The sequence below is a fragment of the Cavia porcellus genome, unplaced genomic scaffold, assembly GCF_034190915.1.
Source record: "Cavia porcellus strain 051 isolate PalLab524CR breed Dunkin Hartley unplaced genomic scaffold, mCavPor4.1 scaffold_8, whole genome shotgun sequence".
Lineage (NCBI taxonomy): Eukaryota > Metazoa > Chordata > Mammalia > Rodentia > Caviidae > Cavia > Cavia porcellus.
This window is the reverse complement of record NW_026947491.1, coordinates 68776095-68797089: the sequence shown is the minus strand read 5'-3', so window position 1 is coordinate 68797089 and position 20995 is coordinate 68776095. Positions and strand designations below refer to the sequence as shown.

General features: G+C 36.6%; 1 protein-coding gene across 1 annotated transcript in view; it reads right to left on the bottom strand.

The window, feature by feature from the left end:
• Zdhhc17 (zinc finger DHHC-type palmitoyltransferase 17) overlaps positions 1–20447 on the bottom strand; it is an 83370-nt gene extending 62923 nt beyond the window's left edge. Inside the window, exon 1 of the mRNA XM_063255183.1 lies at positions 20138–20447. Within this exon, the coding sequence (XP_063111253.1) occupies positions 20138–20230 (93 nt within the window). The 5' untranslated portion in view covers positions 20231–20447. The remainder of the gene's footprint in view (positions 1–20137) is intronic.
• Positions 20448–20995: the final 548 nt, after the last annotated feature.

The following is a 20995-nucleotide window of genomic DNA, read 5'->3' as shown; positions in this document are numbered from 1 at the left end:
ACATCCATCAACTTTTAGCTTCTTTAAAACTGGCTTTCACTGCATTTCCTTAACATGCATTTCCATATGCATGGTTTTTTTAACAATATACAAAAATTTAGCATGCCTGAGTGGTCATCTACTGCCTGTGGAAAAAAATTCACATTTTCTTGCAAATTTCTTTCAACATTGCAATGAAATATTTATCTGCCCAAATGTTTATATATTTAAAAGTCTGTAATCACAGTAGTCCTATTTTATAAGCATAGGTTTTAGCTTCAGCATATACAAGGTATACTGAAATGCCTGAATTATACTGAACATTTACAGTATTCTTACATGCCCTAACTAAACTCAGATGTTATTTCATAGGCACTTCCCTATATCTTCTCTTAACATTCTCTTTTACCACAAGACTGCAAGGGACAAGAACAAGAACCCTATCCCTGGTTCACAAGACAAAAAATGGCATAATGTTGGCACCCTTAAATGAAATAAAATAATGAAATTTTTTTCTCACCATTGAAAATTATGTCTTTGACTCATTTAACATTTCTTTTTAACTAGCATAAACATTCAAAAGAGTATGAGTATTATTAGGGCTACTGACACAGAACCGTAACTTGTGTTTGAAAGGATAACATTTATATCAATTCTTCATAAACTGACTAGCACTGGATTTTATTTTTAAACTCTCCCCTATTCAGAATAGTAGGTACAATTTCAAGTATATAATTCCTAATCTATTTCATCTTTTGAGAATTTTCTATTCATATTCTATGGCCATTTAGTTTACCTTAAGTCCTGAAATTTGTTCGTTTGATACATGTGAAACAGTACTGGGGACTGAGTTGTGGGACTTGTGCATGCTTGCTAGCCAAGTATTCTACCACTGAGCTAAATCCCCAGGCATTTTAAAATTTTAGTTTGACAAGGCCTTGCTCAGTTACCCAGACAGCTCTTATACCTGCAATTCTTCTACCTCAGCCTCTTGAGTTGAATTAAGACTTTTATATATGTATAAAATTAGACAATAATCATTTTCAATACTAATTTAAAGATTTCATTCCATTCTTAGATTGTTGATTTTTAAGTCTCACATATTTCAGATACAGTATTATATTCTTTATAGTCACATATATCAATCTTTTATTTGGGCTTTTTCAGTGTTTCCTTTATACTTAAATATTCCCATAATTACTGGTGCTATTCAAATATTCATAGTTCTCTTCTCAGGCACATGGCACGGTATACATAGGTACCTTTGGTTTCTGAAAGATACATGTGTCTAAGTCATTGGCTTTAGTTTTAGCCAATGGAGTAACAAAAAGGTCTTATTTCTCACTCTCTTCCTGTTATAATGACCAACAATCTTTCAGAGAGTAAAGATAATCATTTCAGGTCCCCGAGTAACCCACAACACACGTGCAGCATGAGCCACTAACATTTTAAGCTATGAAGATCTTTGGACTAGCTGAGGACACTGCTCAGTGGTAGAGCACTTGTCTCGCATGCATGAAGTCCTGGATTAAATTTCCAGCACTAGGGTGGGGGGCACCAAGATTCCTGGGTTTACTCCAACAAAATTTAGCCTATCTAAACTAATACAATTATAAAAGTTATTTACTTTAGTATACAGCATCCAGGTGGAGCTGCAAAGCTGTTTTCATTGTATTTTGGAGCTGGTTATAACTAGTTTATGGTTTTACAATGAAAGTTCAGATTCTTCATATCTGGCCACAATTGTAAAACTACATAACAGTCTCAGAACACAATCAAATCTGCATATAAGTGCTTGCCTCCCTGCAATGCCTACAGCACTGACAAGATGATACAATATTAAGAAAACAATGAGATTATACTTTTAATCAGCTATATATCTCTCCATTTTCAAGAGGTCTCCATTTTAATAGTGTCTTTAGTGCTCCTCTGTTACATATAAAGCTGTTAATCCATCCTTCCCCAAATATACTACACACAACAAGGAACACTGTATTTGGGTAAAAATGTAACTTGAGCACCACACTCTTACATTATAGCATATATCTATCATCTTATTTCACTTAAAAGTAATTCTCAATTTTACTCTCCAACACTAGGATACAGATTTTTATCCCCTGGACATAGGTCTCGACTGAAACACTCGCCTCAAGCAATTCACTTCCCCTCCCTCTCCTCTCAGCTGGCCCCTCCCCACCACCACCACAGGCTAACTTAACTGCTCTTCCCAGCTGCCTAAATTCAAGTCTTGGGCATATTTCCAGTTAGGACCAAGATAGCCCAAGCAGACACATGCTTCTGGAAAATTCTTAGGAAATACCTTTTAAGCATTGTAAATTTTTACTTTTCTAAAATAAGTCATGCACACACATAAATTACTTAATTTAATTACTAAAATGTAACTTCAATGAAGAAAAAAGTTCTGAAAAGCATGTGAACATTGTTTCTTCGAAAACAAGCAAAAAACTCATATTCTATTAAAAATAAAGACAGGGAAATACTTCAGTAGGCAATAAAGACCAGTAAGAAAGTTTTGATTAAGAAAATAATAAAATTAAGTATGCAATTTTAAAAGATCACCTATGTAAGGCTCCAAGGAGACCTGATTCTCCCAGCCCCAGGCTGCCTGCCAGCAGAAGCACTACTCTGCAGAAAACTCAGCTCAGCACAGAAGCTGTCATGGACAAGTACAAGATGAAGAAGAGATAAGACAGGGCAAGGAATTCTGCAGATCCGCTGGACACAGAGTATTTCCTTCTCATTACAGCCACATGTATTCTTTCTCCTTCCTACTTCTTTTGTATTTTGTGGTGCTGGGGATCAAACCCAGGACTTCACACATGCTAAGCAAGCACTCTTCATTGAGCTACGTCCTCAAATGATAGCATGTATTTAAAGCATTTCTATCGATAGCATTTATTTAAAGCATTTCTATCAAGATATACAAGTTTGAAAACATTTCAACCTTGACGTTTTAGCTCAAAATTTCCAAGTACAATTAATTTTGTGCCAAGTCTCACTCCTTTTCACAAATCCATATTGTCCTCTGTCCATGTTACTGCCCCATTCTTAAAGTCCTTAAAGTCATGTACGTATACAAGGTAAAAGGACACTATTTCACGACCAATCAGACAAATCCTTCATGAACCAGTCCCAATGTACTTTTTTCCAGCTTTAGTATCATTACCTTCTACACACTGTACACATTTAAGTGCACCAACTATTTCAGTAAGTCGTATACCCAGTCAGGCATGCTGGTGCACACTTGGGAGGCTCATCCCCGCACTTGGGAGGCTCAGGATAATCACCAAGTTCAAAGCCAGCCTGGTTACTCTTAGTACTCAACCAGTCTGAATGACAAAATGAGACGTCGTCTCAATTCAACAACAAAAACGGTTAAGTCGTGTACTTTGAAAACCTTACTACTTTTGTTCATGTTAGCTTTCTAGTTAGAAATAAACCCCTTCAGGTTCAGGCAAACGTTTTTGTTTTGTTTTGGTGATACTGGGCATTGCACTGAGCTATATTCACAGTTCCTTTACTTTTTATTTTGAGACAAAGTCTTGCAGAGTCACAGAATGGTCTAAACTAAGCTCCAATTTGAGAACTTTCTGCTTCAGTCTCCCAGAGCTCTGGGATTTCTCTCAGGAAACAAGGAATTAACTCTCACACTATGTGCTCCACTGTTATGTAAATAAATCATTATTGTGTGATGGTACATTGCTGCTGTAATAAAATGCCACAAACTCCATGGCTTAAAGTAACACAATTTTTTTTTTTTAAATCGGTACCGGGGATCAAACTCACTACTGCCTGCTTGCAAGGCAGGTGCTTATGCCGCTGAACTAAATCCCCAGCCCCAAAGTAACACAAATTTATAGTTCTAAAGGTCAAAAGTCTAAAGTCATCATTGGGTTCCAATCAAATAATCTCACCATCTTGAGATTGTTTAATTAAATCACTCCTATACTTTTTCTTTATAAAGAAATAATTTCCAGAGATTAGAAAAAAGGAGGATTGGGGGCATTATTTTGTCTACCATGGGAAGAAAATAAAGGAGAAGACAAGAGACAATGTCCAAGTTACAGAGCTAGTGTTCTAAGCTATTGAATACAGTATCACTGAAGAAGCTTGATGATTAGATCTCTCTTGTGAGACATTTTGGGAGTTCTGCTCATTTTGGGAGTCACCCTGTAGGGACTGATACTGACACTGTCCTTGTCCAAACTTTCATCATGCTTCTCTAAGCCCTCTTCTTGAGGCATCAACCCTGACCCTAGTCCTTGTTGGACATTCAAAGTTTAGCAAGAATTCTGCTAAGGCAATGTAAAGAGAATATTCTTATTGGTCACTCATACAGAACTCTTTCTTACATTAAATTCTCTTTATCTTGGAGATGACAGAGTTCTAGGACAAATCATGGCCACTTAGCAACAAGCTCGACACTTCTTTTTATAATGAATGTAGGGACCCTCTGTTAGCTACTGTTCTTAGCTTTGAGGTCCAGGAAAAAACTCTGAGAAGTCAAGACATTTTCCACTAACATTCTTTTACACAAATGTTTCATGTACAACAAAGGCAAGACAAGGTATCACAATCCCTGATTTGAAGTTATACTATAAAGCTATTATAATAAAAACAGCATGGTACTGGCAAAAAAAAAAAAAAAAAAGTAACAGATCCAAAGATCAATGGGACAGATTACAAGGTACAGAAACAACTCCGGACACATTAAGTCACCTTATCTTTGACAAAGATACCAAACACATTCACTGGAAAAAAGACAGCCTCCTTAATAAGTGGTGCTGGAAAAACTAGACCCCTATCTTTCACAATGCACTTAACTAAATTTGGAATGAATCTAACATCTAAATATTAAAACAGAAACAGGAAGTCTGCTGGAAGATAACAGTAGATAAACCACTTAAAGACACTGGCGTAGGCAAAGAATTTATGAACAAAACCTCGAATCCACAAGAACTATTTCACAGAATCAACAATTGGGATCTCATCTTACTAAAAAGCTTTTGCACAGCAAAGGAAACCACCAACAGACTGAATAGACAACCAACAATGTGGGAGAAAACGTTGGCCAGTTGTACCTCAGACAAAGGATTACTATCAAGAAATACAAAGAACTAAAAAAAAAAAAAAATCAGTTCACCCAACTTTAAAAACCCAATCCAAAAATGGGCATCTGAGATGAATACATACTTCTCAGATGAAGAAATACAAACAGCAAATAAATGTATGAACAAATGTTCAACATCACTGGTCATTCGACAGATACAAATTAAAACAATACTGAGATTCTACTTCACCCCAGAAAGAATGACTACTATCTAGAAATCAAGCAATAACAAATGCTGGAGGGGCTATGGGGATAAAGGACCCCTTCTCCATTATTGGTGGGAGTGTAAACTGGTGTAACCACTACAGATGTCAGTATGGAGATTCCTCAAAAAACTAGGATTGGAGGTCCATTTTGACCCAGCTATTCCCCTTCTGGGTGTCTTCCCAGAAGAATTAAAAAAACATCAAACCACAGCAATATATGTATTCCATGTTTATAGCAACACAATTTGTAATCGCTAGATCTTGAAAACAACCCAAATGCCCATTAACTGAGTAATGGATAAAAAGATGTGGTATTTTTATGCAGTGGAGTACTACTCGGCCATAAAAAGGATAAACATGAGACTTTAACAGGTAAATGGATGCAAGTTGAGACCATACTCCTAACTGAAATAAAGCAAATACACATATGTAAACTTTGTGTTGCCTCACTAGTGTGAGAAGCTGAAACTACACATGTATAGATATGTATGTGTTTGAGATATATATACACATATATATGATAGTAAGATAGTTATACCACTAATTTCTCTGAGCTCATTGAAGAGTAAGGTTTGTGGTAGTATTGTTCACACAATTAAATGCAAATGTCTTGAACTTTGAGTAACAGATTTGAAACTAATACACAATGTATATATCATTGTTATCCCCTATTTATCAAGTTTTGAAATTTTGTTTTTTCTTTTAAAAATATATATATAATATAGTGCTTGTGCTTTCATGTCTAACATTGTACTTAAGAAATTCACCTATACAAGGGCTGGGGATTTAGCTCAGCGGCATAAGCACCTGCCTTGCAAGCACGCAGTTGTGAGTTCAATCCCCAGTACCAATAAAAAAAAGAAAGAAAGAAAGAAAGAAATTCATCTGTACCAATAGACAGTTTATACAGTACAACCACTAAATGGTATTTCAGTACATGAATAAACCACATGTGTTCCCCTAGTGAGTCAGGTTGTTTATACTCCTACTATTATAAACTGTCTTGCACAAATCTCACCTATAAGTTTCTCTAGGATTAGCACTTAACAAAATGTATGGATCAAAAGACTGAGTAGCTTCAATTTTATTAGCATTAAGCTGTAGTAAGTAGCAGTAGGTAGCACGAACATACTCTTTACTCACAGTGTGTGCGTCTTCCTTGACTGTGGATTTGCCAGACTTCTTAATTTGGTGAGAGCAGATGGTATTGTCATCCGGGGTTGCAAGAACAATTACATACAGGACACGTAATTTACAGTATTATTTACACTAAACACTCAAAAAATCAAATACAAAGAAAGTGGAGGAAATCTGTGATATTTTGTAATAAATAGCCCTAGCAAACTAGCATAGACAAGAAAATGAGCATATGAAAAGATATTTAACATCAATTACCTACCAGAGAAATAAAAATTAAGGGCAATGGCATATTATCATGCACTTATTAAAATTAAACAGTACATAAATTTATTTAATAAACTTGCTGCCCTGCCATCCACTTTTAGATCTGACATAAGTTACCTAAAACATAAATCATACCCTGTGTCACAAGTGGCTTAGGTAAAAACTTTGCCTCACCTGTGTGACAGCGTGCAACAATAGTGAGATGCTTATTCTGCATCTCACTAAACCAAACCCAACACAACCCACAGTTGCTGACCATGGAAAACCCTACCTGTCAGCACCAATGTCATATAAATAAACTCACCCTTTAATGCTGTTTGCTTTAAACTATCCAATCCACAACCCCTCACAGGAAAATCAACAATATAACTCCTGTAGACTTCAATAAAGTAATAATCCCTAAGATATTAGTAATAATTCCTTTCCATCTCCTTCCCTCTTTCTACTTCCAAATGGCACCCTTAACCACTTCGGAACTTGCAAAAAATTCTTCTCTTTCATGAATTTCGCCTTCATTTCCTCACTTGTTTCACCTGGCACACACTCCCTATCATCTCTGCCCTCGCCAGAACTAACCTAAACATTCAGCACAAAAACCTCAAGACCAAACTAGAAAGAAGCCATACCACGGACATAATAAAGACCACCACCAGTACTAGTGAGGATGCAGAGATCTGATCATGAGTAATTACTGGCTGAGCTTGATGTATACCATCCTAGAAAACAGTTTGGCAGTTTTTTTAAAATGTTAACACCAATTACTGTAGTATGACCCAGAAATTGCACTTCTGGGTAATTTATACCAGAGAAATGAGATTTTATGCTTAAAAACCTATATACAAAGTTTAAAACATGGAAACAACCCAGGTAACTTACAATAGATGAAAAAACTGAAGTATATCCATATCATGGGATACCATTCAGTAATATAAAGGACTACCTGAGAAATCTCCAGCGTTATGTTGAATTTTAAAAAGGGCAACACTATGTGATTATATACTACACAACTCCAGGTAAGTCTTAAAATTACAAAATTTAGAAATGGAGAAGGAATTAGTGGTTGCCAGTTAATGAGAGGTTGGGGGATACAGAAAAGACCATATGGCTGTCAGAGGATAATATAAAGGATCTTTATATTATGGAAATATTCTGCAACTTGACTGTTTTCAGTACCCAACTTCTGGTTGTGGAATCGTACTATAATATTGCAAGGTTTTACCATCAGAATAAACTGGGTAATGAATATGTGGGATCTATCTGTATTATCTGATAACTATATATGAATCTAAAATTATTGTAAAGGATAGAATGTTTAAACAAAAGCTATCAAGTTGAACATTTTCAATTTGTTCAATTTTTCTCAAATATGCTTAAAAAGATGCAGTAAAAAGCAACTTTAAAAAATGAAGTACCAATTTTTTTAAACCTTACATTATGTTGTCTAACAGAACTTTCTGCAGTGAAGAGGACATGTTCTGTAATTCTGTGCTGTCTAAATCAGTAGTTGGTAATTACACGCAGTAATAAACAACAGAAATGTGGTAGTACAACTGAAAAGGGAATTACTATTGGCTACCACATCACACAATGCAGACCTAAACAATATAAAAACAGAAAAGGTCCAAACTGTAAAAAGAGAAAAACACAAATTCTCTACCATATTATAATGTAATAAAAACAAGAAAATATGTGTATGAAAATAAAACATATTTGCACAGAACGTTTCTCTGTACACTAGAAATCAGTGATTGAAGAATGGGAGATGAGTGTTCACAGCAAGGAACTTAAGGACTTTCACTTTCTACCAAAACTTCTTCCATACTATTCAAATTTTTATAATGATGTTATCACTGCTTCTTAAGGCTAAAAACCATGCAGATGTTCAAATGTATGGTACCTTGAAAATTCATATGCTATTCAATAATGTATGATAAATGAGATGTCAGGACAATAGTTCAGAAAGTTTAAGTTTTTATTTGTTCAGCTATTCATAATACTACTATGCCGTAGTGTTAGATTGTAGTCTGTCACTTATTTGCCATGTGTGCCCCTTGTCTTGGACTTAGTTACATTGAATTCCCACAAGAAAAAGGATACAAATAAGTTGAAATAACAGAAACTTCCAAATCAAGTTAATTAACTTTTTCCATATACACAAGAGAGAACCTGGATATTTAAGTGTTCAAAATGAAAGCAAAATTTCAATAGAAATCAATGCCTAAAAATTTATTCTCTATTACACTTACTAACCATGAAGATTTATAATTTCAGTGAAGGTACATAAACAGATAAAATCTCCAAGGTAAGATTTCTTAAGGGGAACAATGATAGTCATCCTCTCCCGTAAGACTGAACTGAAAAAAAAAAGTAAAAATTACAAAGTAAACAGCTAGTTCTATTTCCTAGAAACTGTTCTAAACTTTAGACAGCAAATGTAAAAAGCACCATTATTGTGTACACCACAGAGAATAAAAATATTGTCACAGGAACTACATTATTTCCTCATCACTTAGAATTACTATTTACTACTTGGAAGGATTTTTACACTAATTTCAAACATTTGTCTTATAGACTTATTTAGATAGATTTTTATTAATTATCATTGTTTTAGACATGTCAAAAGGCAAAAAATAAAATAAATTGGTTATTCTATTGCTAAAACTTCATGTTTAAGGTTGGGCTGTTTTGTATTACAGTACTGTTCAACCTAGTTTTCAATCCTATATTGTTTATGAGCCACCAAAAACTGGGATATAGAATTTCCTACAAGAATCTATTACTTTTATATCTCTGAGACTTCCATCCAAACTATTAACATACATTTGATGTTACCATTTTCTTGATCTTACCAAAAGTTATCCACTTAATCTTCCCCACTGTCAGAAAAAATAATGGAGAACTATACTTTTTCAAATATTCCTTAATTGACAGCTGATTGAAATGAGGGGACTGCAAGTACACAATTGTATTATCAGAAAAAAACCGTAAAGATGGCCCATGCACATAGAGTGACAACTAATCAAACCACTGCTACCTCTCAAGGAGCACAATGAACTATAAAACTAACCCCAATTTCAGAGACTAAATTATGTAAAATTAATACACATTAAAACCTACAGCATATGGTACATAAATGCATTTACTCTCATGAGGATCGTAAAAGCAGTAGGTGCCGTTACTCCCATTTTTCAGGTAACAAAACAGAAGACACCCAGAGGTAACATAATTTGCCCCAGGTCATACTATTACCACCAGACGGATATGGCATTTGAACTACATCATCCTCCCTGAAATGTACCCCAAACACTTCAGTAGGAGAGCGTAGTTCAGCAACAAATCTTTAGTTTTACAACTATTACAAATGTCAGTGCGGCTTTCTAAAAATGTTTAAACCCAAGTGAGGCGGCTATAAATTAAACCAGCACCACCTGTCCTCTTAAACAACTATTGCTACAGATTCAATATTGAGAATATCCACTTCCAATCCTATTTGCAAAACAGGGTTATTCCAATGAAAGTCCTCTCCTTTCAAACAACGAATGAAAATGTTACTTTATTAATTTCCACAAAGCAGGAGAAATGAACTGAATAAAAGAAAAATTGTGAAAGAATGTTTAAGGAAATATAGTTTCATTATTGCAACTTAAAGTTACTCAAAGAAATGCCTTAAAACAAATGTCAAAAATGAATACTCCCCTAACTTCTTTAATACCAAGCAAGAGTTTTTCTAGTTTGTAGTAAAAAAATAAGAAAAAAATTGTGCTTTGACCTAACAGTTTATATGGTAAAGGATAATAGATTTGGGAGTCAGCGTGTTTAGGTTGTAACACAAATACTGCCAACTATGAATGGTTTGAACCTAAATAAATTATTTTATTCCCTTAATCTGTTTCTTAATCTGTAAATGGCTCCATATGTACTTTGCAGAACTACAGCAAAAAGTAAATAAGCAAATTTAGAAGCAATCAAGACACCCTTTAGTAGAGATGAATAAATATATAAACTATGGTAAGTCCAAACAATGAACTCAGTGCTAAAAAGAAACGTGCCATCAAACCATGAAAAAATATGAAGGAATCTGACATGAATTCATAGAAACCAATCTGCAAAGCAATACACTGCATGATTCCAATTATATATGACATTCTGGAAAAAGTAAAACAATGGAGACAGTAAAAAATATCAATGGCTACAAGATGCTGGGAAAAGGGGACAGACTGAGTATTTACACCAGTGAAACTATTCTACATGACAATCTACACATATCTTCAACTTACAGAGGGGGTAAGCCCCAATAAATGCAAAAGTCAAAAATACTTTAGGTTCATTAAAAGACCCAAGTCAGAGAACTAGTTACCCCTGTGACTGCAGAGTTCACGGTGGCTCACTGCCACTACACAGCATAATGAAGAGTATTCTACCTATTGTTGTCCCAGGCTTTTGCAGCACGATAAACAGAAAAAATTTTAAGGAATCTTTTGTAATGTTACATATATACTACACATTTGTTAAAGCCTACAGAATGTACAACACCAAGAACCATGAGGTAAAGATGGGAGTTTCAGTGACAGTGATGCATAAATGTAGGTTGATCTATCATAATAAATATATTACTCTTACTGGTCACTGGCACTGGAGAAGATTAGTAGCTGTAGAGATAAAAGTTGTATTGGAACTCTCTGTAATTTCTCAATTTTCCTATTAACTTTTAAAATGGCTCTTTAAAAACTATTAAAAATTTAAAAACAAAATATAATGACATTTGCAACCACAGCTAGCCAGGGCCAATCAAGCTCTTTATCATCTCTGTACTGTACTGTACTCTACTCGGTACTGTACTTTAAAAACAGGAACTATCTTGATTTAAATATAGTTGTATTACTTTCTAGCCAAGTTTCTGCTACTTTCTAGGTCAAGTTACTTTGACCTTTCTGTTTCAATTTTCTCGTTTGTAAAACACAAAGCTGTGAGAATAAAGTGAATAAATATGCCAAAGTGCTAGGGATAGTGTCTCATTTATTATTATAATATGATCAATTATTACTTTTATTATTATTTATCACACTGAGGACACAGTATAAATCATACATTAAGTGTCAAATCTGCATCTTTCTCCATCTGGTAAAATAATTTTTCCCATCCATAAAAGTGAGTATTAAGGAGTAGAAAATAAAATATAGAAACTTGTAACAGAATCACTATGAAACTTTTTTGAAATATACATACCATAAACCCATATACTGAATTAGAAATTTTGAGGTGTTATACACAGGAAGCACATATATTCTTGACAAAGGTCTCCATAAGATTCTAATGTATACACACACATATATATTCTTACTTCATCCAACCCATCTCCCACCTAAATCCAATTCTGATGAAGTTATTATATACCACAGGTTAAGGGAAGTCAACGTGTTTGTCTTGGTTACTTTTCTCTCGTTGCTGAGACAAAATACCTGACACCCAAAATGAGGAAAGGAAAGGTTTATTTAGCTCACTGTTCGCAAAGGTTTCAATCTATAATCTGTTGGCACCAAATCAGGGTGGAATGGCTAAGGGGCAACATGCTGGGTGCGGCAGATACCAGAAGCAACCAGAGCAAAATGGCAAAAAGGGAAGAGCAGGCCTCCCTCCCTTATGTCGTATGACGACTACTCAACCCTGGGTGAGTGCAACACTCACACCATCAATCCCAGCACTAGACAATGAATCAGTCACAAACACTAGACTCAGCCACCTCCATGACTGTATGAGGCTTTAGGGGACACACAAACACAAACCAAGTATTCAAATATTTTTACACAAATTTCTTGGAGATTCTGTATGTTGTTTAGATTAAAAGTTGGCAAACCATGACCCACCACCTGATTTTATGAATAAAGTTTTATAGAATAAGAACATGTCTATTCATGTCCATATTGTCTATAGTTTTTATACAACAGCACAGTGAATAGTGTTATAGAAACCATATGGCTCACAAACTTAAAAATATTTACCATCTGGCCTTCTACCAAAAAAGTTCACTAAATCCTGGCCTATTATTCATAATGACCACTATTCACCAGTTCAATGAGAACAGAAAGAAGAGTAAGTTCAATGGATTGTAATTATCTCTTAAAGTACGTTTAAAAAAAAAAAGAAGGCTGCCGGAAACAAAGCAAATAAAGGTTACAGAAGACAGAACTAGTTTTGGCTACTTATCTCCTCAAAAGAAAACTATTCCTTCTCCAGCTCTAAGTGACCTTGGCCAATTATGATGCCTAAGGGCCGTAAGCCTAGACACTAACTCAGGACTGTCCAGTGCCACTTTTCAATGTGGAAAGAAAAAGATATGCAGTTCCTCTTTAATGATTAGATTGGAAACACATGGCCATAAAATAAAAACAAATAAAGCTGTCATGCTTGTCCCTTCCACACAGAAGAAAGGTGCTCTCTATTAGAAAGAAATGAAGCTGAAAGGAAAAAGAAACAGACAGATAAGAGATGAAGTCTCAGCAGTAGTCTCATCTCAGGTTTCAGGTGTCCTTCAATCCAATCCCACGCCTACCATTCTGAGTATTGGTAACCTGAAAAAATTCTCTCTTTTAGTTTAGTCAAGTATGTTTGAACAGGATTGCTACATTCACAATAAGAGGATTCTAACAAAATAAGCAACTTCCTGTTTGCAGCTTAAAAGATCTACTTTTTCCATGAAAACAGAAACAGTCATACCAGTTTTGCTCATCCCTCATTTAATCACTCACAAACTAACAAGTATTCAAATCAAAAAATTATTCTTGAAAGTTAAACCAGGGATATTTAAAAAAAAAGTTAAACCAAGGTACGGTATAGTAACAACTCAGTAAGGGTTTCTTTTCCATGTGATTTGTCATAGAATAAAACAAATGATAAATATACAAGCCATTTGACATACACACCAAAAAAAGGCTTCCATACACAGTTAGCCAGACCATCTTCAACAATATCAGTGATTATCAGAAAGGTGATCCTAAGATACAACACCACCGATTTATCAAAAAGGCATAATTATATTTGTATACATACAGTAATTCATTTTGGCAAATTTCAACACAAAAAAAGTGTAATTTAAACCTTTGTAACCCAGGAAATAATAGTATTTCCTTCAAAGAAGGCTGAAATTTCATCAGGCTTTCAAATCAGCTGCTTATAGCTCTATTTTAAGAAAAATCTAAAAACAAAAGGAAAGAGAAAAGAAAAAAATCGAAAAGAAAGTATTACCGTAGGAGTAGATAAATACTGCACTGGATAAAAAATTTTCTGTATTTAACAAATATTGCTTAATCCAAAGATTAAATATTTGATAGTTTCCTCTTCAATTATCTATTTGTAATAAAATATAAACACAAAATACAATGAGATGTTTTAAAAGAGAATTTCACATATGCTTGACAACGAAATATCTCTTTGATTTATGTGATAGTTGGCAGTTCTGTTAAAAGCACACTATATTTTCAGACATCTTCATTTAGCAAGACATACTAGGACTGGGGACTTAGCTCAGTGGCGTAAGCACCTATCTGGCAAGCGCAAGGTTGTGAGTTCGATCTCCGGTACCAAAAAAAAAAAAAGCTCAAAACATACTGATGCATATCTATAATCCCAGCACCCTGGAAAACTCAGCCTGGACAACTTAGTAAGATCCTGTACGAAAATAAAAAAGGGCTGGGGCTCAATGAGAAAGTCCTAGAGTAAAGTTCCAACACTGCCCTCCCACAATAGAAAAATAACTTTTAACTGCTCAACCTTTATTATCCCAATATACAAAGAATGATCAAAATATCCAGTGAATGATTAAATTTTTAAAATTATAGTAAATACAGGTCATTAATCTCCCTCAAAATCCACCCCATCCTTGCTTCAACATACTCAGTCCATCATTCTTACCAATATCTGAAGCAGTTCTCAAAGGACTCTGTAAGTCTTTATGAAGTCTGACCTAAAAATACAGTGAATGCTGCTGCCACAACCCATCCAACAGCAGGATTGCAGAAACATTATAGTGTGTCTTCGTTCACCTTCTTCAGCCAATCTGACACAATGTGATTTCTGGCTTTTCTCCAAAGCAAATGAGCATAAAAGGTAAATAATTTGAGATGATTCAGGAGCCTGATACAGTCAGTATAGTGCAATTAAAGGCTTCTAATAGTACTTCCAAAAGTGGAAGGAAGGATGGGACAATGTATGTGCACTGGAAGTGAAGGAGAGTATTTTGTGGCAGATTAATGACAATGTCTTTTACTATAACAATTTTTTTAGAAACTTAAATGTTCACTGTATTTTTTAGATCACACCCCTTACTTTTAGGACAGGAAAGGACTACAACTCATTTTTAATCAGAACAAAAATAGACACAAACACATATACTCACCTTCATGTGTCCTGAGGTATCTAAAAGTACAATTTTCTGTTATTTTACAACGTGTTATTTTGTAAACTTCATTTTTTTGATGCCTTGCAGTCAAAGACCACACTCACAGTATCAACAAATACCACCCAAATCAAAGCACGCATCACTAGGATCAAACTGTACAAAAATATAGTTTTCTGTCCATCCTCTTTCCTCCATCCCCAGAGACAATCAATATTATACTAGTCATTCAGTTAGCGGTCTCCCATATACAGTATGTATACTACTATTTATCAATTTGAGACTTTACTAGCTACCACAACATTAACAGCTTCCATTTATTTTATCTATCAAATGCTGGACATATACTGTGTATCACCTTATCTAATTAATCTTTACAATTTCTTCATATAGTCAATACTTTTATATGCTCATTCTGGTTTGGAAAACTGAGACACAAGAGTTCAGTAACTGTCCCAGGGTCACATGTTTAGTAATTTGAATTCAGGCATGTTAACACCATTGCTCATACTTCTAATCTAATTATTTGTTGCATTTGATTTTTTGAGGTACTAGGATTGAATTCAAAGACTTTCACTGAGCTAAATTCCCAGTTTTTTGTTTGTTTGTTTTTTTTTAAATCCAGACAGGGTCTTGATGAATCTCAAAACTTCCCAGGCTGAGCTCAAATTTGCAATCCTGCCTCTTGTCTCCCAGAATGCTAGGATTACAGATGTGCACCATTGTGCCTAGTTAACTAACTTCCTACTTACTTCATCCACCACTCCACAGTCTACTCTTAACACTTTTGAGGTAATTCTCACAAATTAAACTAAAATGTGGGTGGTAAGAAAACGGCAGTTCTCAAACCAAGTAAAATTTTTTGGTTCTACATGTCAGTAATTTTCAACTGTGTATTTCCAACAACCCATAAACTCACCAATTAGTACCATTTAATTTTATGTATAGTGACTCAGTAGACTAAGATTTCATTTTAAAATCTAAATATATGACCTATACCATTTTTAATTTTTTAAAAAAGAAAGCATCAGGTAAATACTGCAAAAGAGATGTGCTTTGAAGGAAAAAAAAGAGTTGCCAAAAGAGTTATCAGAAGAAAAAACTTTCTAAGAAATTTTGTTTGTTTTCTAAAAGTGAATGCGCAAACAGTAGAAAAAGCTCAAACTGCTGAGTGTGGTGGCATACACCTCTCATTTCAGTACTGGAGAGGCTAAGGCAGGAAAATTGCCACAAGGTCAGGATGGGCTACATGGGGAGTTCCAGGACAGCCTGAACTACACAAGCCCCTGTCTCAGAAAGGGGGAAGGGAGCAAAATCATTATCACCATAAAGATTTCGATGCCTTGAAAAGTACTTTATGACATCTGTGCAAAGAATAAAGCAATGCCAGTTTCAATATTAACACCAGTATTAATGCATGTAAGATGACTGTGATATAAAAAGTGTTATCATTTAAAACAGGGGGAAAAAGCATTGCGAGTTTTGAAATTTAGATGGAGGAAAAAAAGGTAGTATGAGATGAAAGCCCAAGATAATCAAGGTAATCTAGTTCAAAGCTGTGAGTCAGACCCTTCTGAAATACAGAGCTCCTACAATACTCTGTAGAAGGGGTTACTGTGATCTCATTCAATTAGAGAGCTGAGAGGATTTACTGAGGATGTACTAGTGGGTGAAAAGAAGACTAGCAATTCAAGCTTGAGGGACTACAGACCAACATACAGTCTCTGTCCTGCTACTAAATTAGTTCTTCTCACCATCCTAAGGGACAAAAATCTGACACTGCTTACAAGCTACACTACCCAGTACTTACCTGGATTTTGCCAAGTGTTCATGTGTATATATGCTTCCAGCTAGATCATTACCTTCCGAAAAATATATACTACCCTTTTTATTTTAACTCAAATAATACAACACAAAATTATGTATTGTATAGTAACATGTTCAAGTTGATTATCTTGGGAAACCACAACTTACGATGGAACATTAGAATTCAAAGACAGTTAGTTTGGAGATCATGTAGTGTAACTACTTTGTCTTACAAGCAAAGAATCCAAGAGCAGTTAAATATCTACTTGTCTAAGGCCAATGAGCTAGGACCAACACTATCATCTCTTGATAACCAGTTCATCTTTTTCTAAATAGCATTTATTTCTTCCATATGATAAAATGAATAATCAGCAAAAAGCAAACTAACAGCAACCTCCCTCTCAGTATTCTGTACTATATATGCCAGAGTATTTACATGGTTTAGTCTATTAGTGGCCCAGGTCTGTAATGGCTATTTAAATATTATTCTACTTAATACTGATAACTCTAAGGAGTAGGCAACATTAACCCAATTTAACAAATGAAGAAAATGTAACTTTACCATAATGATAGTAACAGGTAAAATCCAGATTCTCAGTTTGTTACTAGAAAAACTTGGCTCTTAACGACTTTCCTTTAAAGTCTCTTGGTGAATTTACCACAAAAATTCTGAAGTCTCAGAGTCCAGCACAATGCCTGACTCAAACATGATAAGCAAATATTTACATGACTCATTAAATGGATTATTTAATTCATTAAAAATTAAGGTTCTCTGACCCCCAAATACCGTACGACTAAAAAGATTTCATTTTTCATCTAATTGCATAATCCTCTAAGAAACGTTTTAACGGTGGACAGTATGCATACTAACAAGAGATTTAAGCAGTGGCTAATTTCTTTATCCTACAAATAACTGATCTGTTCAACAAATACTTACTGAGGAACTGTGTGACAGTGTTAAATCTTAACATAGAAAGTAAAAATGTTCCTGCACAATTTTATTCTACTGAATTAAAATCCATGTAATTTTCTAAATCACTTACCAAATTAGAAATAAATGTGTAACATTTTCCCCCTTTTTCTAGTAAAGGAAAAAGAATGTCAACTGAATATCTACAATGTGCCAGTTCTTGAGCCTCAATATATAGTTTCATCTAATCTCTTACAACAAAGCAAATTGAAGCAACATCTCAATTTTCTGATGAGCAAACTAAAGCTTAAAGAAATTAAGTTCTCATTTCAGGACGTATAGCTAGTCACTAAAGACTCAGAATTAAAACCCATGCCTGTTGGACCCAAAGTCTGTGTTCTCTCTAAAAGGAGTTAAAAGTACTATTACTACTGCTCACCAAGACAAACAATGAGTCTCTTTCCAAGGGAGACAGAAATAATTATTTTAACAACAAATTCTCATTTAATCCTCTCAATGGCCCCTTAATTAAGAATTATCATCATAATATTATAAATGGTGAAGCTAGAATTCAAAAGTAGCATGCCAAAAAACATACTGCTAGGAAGCAGCAGAATATAATACTGGTATAATAGGTGCAAGACACTAACCACAGAAAAAATATAGAAAGGACTTCAGTCCATGTAATCATGAGTTTAAGATCTAAAACATTTAAATAGACCTGTACTTGCTGGGTAAAAAAGAATGATCCATCATTTTTACCAATTATCACTTTTAATAATGAGAAAGTTTATTTTCTACTATCCATTGCTTGTTAATCTGAAGACTGGTCTCTAAACTTCAAGCCTACAGACCATTCTACTATAGCAAGCAATCACTGAATTTATTATCAGTTGAAATTATTGATAAAGTAGCAAAAACATACTATTTTACAAAGCAAAGATTTAAAAAGAATGGTACATTGAAATATGTAATATAACGTTTAAGTACTTGAAAACATCCACAGGAACAAATGAACAGAAAAATTTCTTAGAAATCTTTTCAAGGCATCATCTGAAAACTAGTCCATGACATATATATAGTACCTAAATGTAAACCTAAAGAAATGTCGCCCCAATATCAGTTCTGAAAAATGTTTCTACTGAGGTCAAAAGAATGTTTAGTCTCGCTGCACAGTTCTGTCAGAAATCTAAAGCTGTGTTTTCTGAGCTTTGCCCAGATACATATTTCTTAGTAACTACCCCATCTGGTTTTGATAAAGAGATAAATGAGAGGCTGGTTGAGGATCAGCATTATAAGGTAAAAGGACGCTTGCTGGTATTCACATTTTACTCAAAAGTAAGGAGCACTCTACAGAATCCAGAGACAGATTAATTCTAATGCAAAGCAATCAGGTGGAAGACTTCCATGTTTGTGCACCCTATGATGAAGACACTGATTTGTTTTCATCCCTCAATTTATTCAGGAAACTGTGCCACTCCTTCCCACACATCATTTTAAATTATTTTTTAAAAAGATATAAACAATTGCTTTCGGACCTTAATTAGCATAGCACTAGCTCGGCTACAAACTTCAAAGATAAACAAGTACAGAATACGACTGTGATCTGGGGCAGAAAACTGTTTACTTACACGGTAAGACACTCAGATTGTAATGAGAAACGTGTTGCACTGTCCTCCTCTGGCTCCTAAAAAAGCGGCATTTGAGCGCTAATGTGTGCTTGGGTCTATTCCCAAAAGTTCTGACCTGTCTTTTTAACCACTTAAGGACAAATGCTCAAATATAGGCAATCGACACAAGATATCCCGCGGTGCTGCCTACGGCACAACCTGGAAGGAAACCACTTTGCCCAAGTAACTGTCCCAATACAATGAGCTAAACGGAATAGTCCGCCTTGGCGAAGAAGAAAGAAAAAACAAGCAAAACCCGACGCGCTTCCTCTCGCCCCCTCGAGCTCCTGGGCTCTGAGCGAGACCCGGGCTTAAGAAGCGGAGCCCGAGCGGCGCGAGGCCCCCACGCCGCTGCTCCTGCGAGGCGCGCGGCGACCCGGCAGCGCCCTAACATCCCCACCTCTGTCCTCCAGGCACCGGCGGGGACGGCGTCCCAGGGCCCGCCCCGGCCGGCCCGCCCCGCTATCTCCTCCCCGTTATCCGCTCGCAGCCGCGCTCGGGCCTGGATTCGCTTCCCCGGCCTCCTCAACTTCGGCGCGTCCCGCTCCGCTACACACGTCCGCTACCGCCTCCGGCAAGTTCAGAGCAAAAAAGGTGGATGACTCCCAGGCGAAGAATGCGATCAGCAGCTTCCCTCACCTCAGGATGGAGTAGGGGCACGCAGCCCGCTTCGCTCTCGTACTCATCCGGGCCGTCCGCCATCTTAGTGTTAAATCTCTCCTCCCGCTGCATGCCGGGAGAAAGCGTTTCCCCCTGGCAGAGCCCAGGCAGGGAGGGGGGCAAGCGCGTGGGCGACCGCGAGCCCAGCCGGAGACGACGCAGCCGCCGCCCCCTTCCTCTCCAGCCCCTGTGACGCCCCCGCCCCCCCCCTCCCCGCCTTCGGAGCGCGCGTGCTCCTGGGCGCGTGCGCGGGCCGGAGCGGGCGGGAGCGCGCTCTGCGGCACTGCGCGGGGCGGCGGACGGCTCTGGGCGTGGGCGCCCGGCGGGGGCGGGTCCACTAGAGGCAGCGGTGCGCGGCTGACCCCGGCGGGGCGGCGCGGCTTCTGATAGGTTCGCTCGAGAAACCTGCTGTGGCGGCGGCGCGGGGTGAGGTCGAAGTTCCAGAGGTGTGTGTGCGCCCCTCTTTCTTGCCCCAAGACCTCCCCCCTCCTCAGAGATCCGGGCCGAGCAGTCCTCATCTGCTGCACTGGGAAGAAGCTTGCGGACCCTCAGGCGTGAATCTAGGCTTGCTTTATCCGTGGACGCTGAAAAAGCATCCCTTTTTCCACACTCGAAAAGGTCACCTCCCAACCTATGCCTCCGGGGGTCGCCGGAAACGGGCGAATAAAATTTGGAGCGTCCTCTGGGAGAAGCTGTTTCAAAGGTATCGCAACGAGACTTCATTGGCTTTCAATTAGTGCAGCGTAAGAAATTTAAAAGCTCAAAGCAAGCACACACACACACCTGCTCTGGGCTATATTTTTATAATCCCATTTACACCTGATCCTATAAATGTGC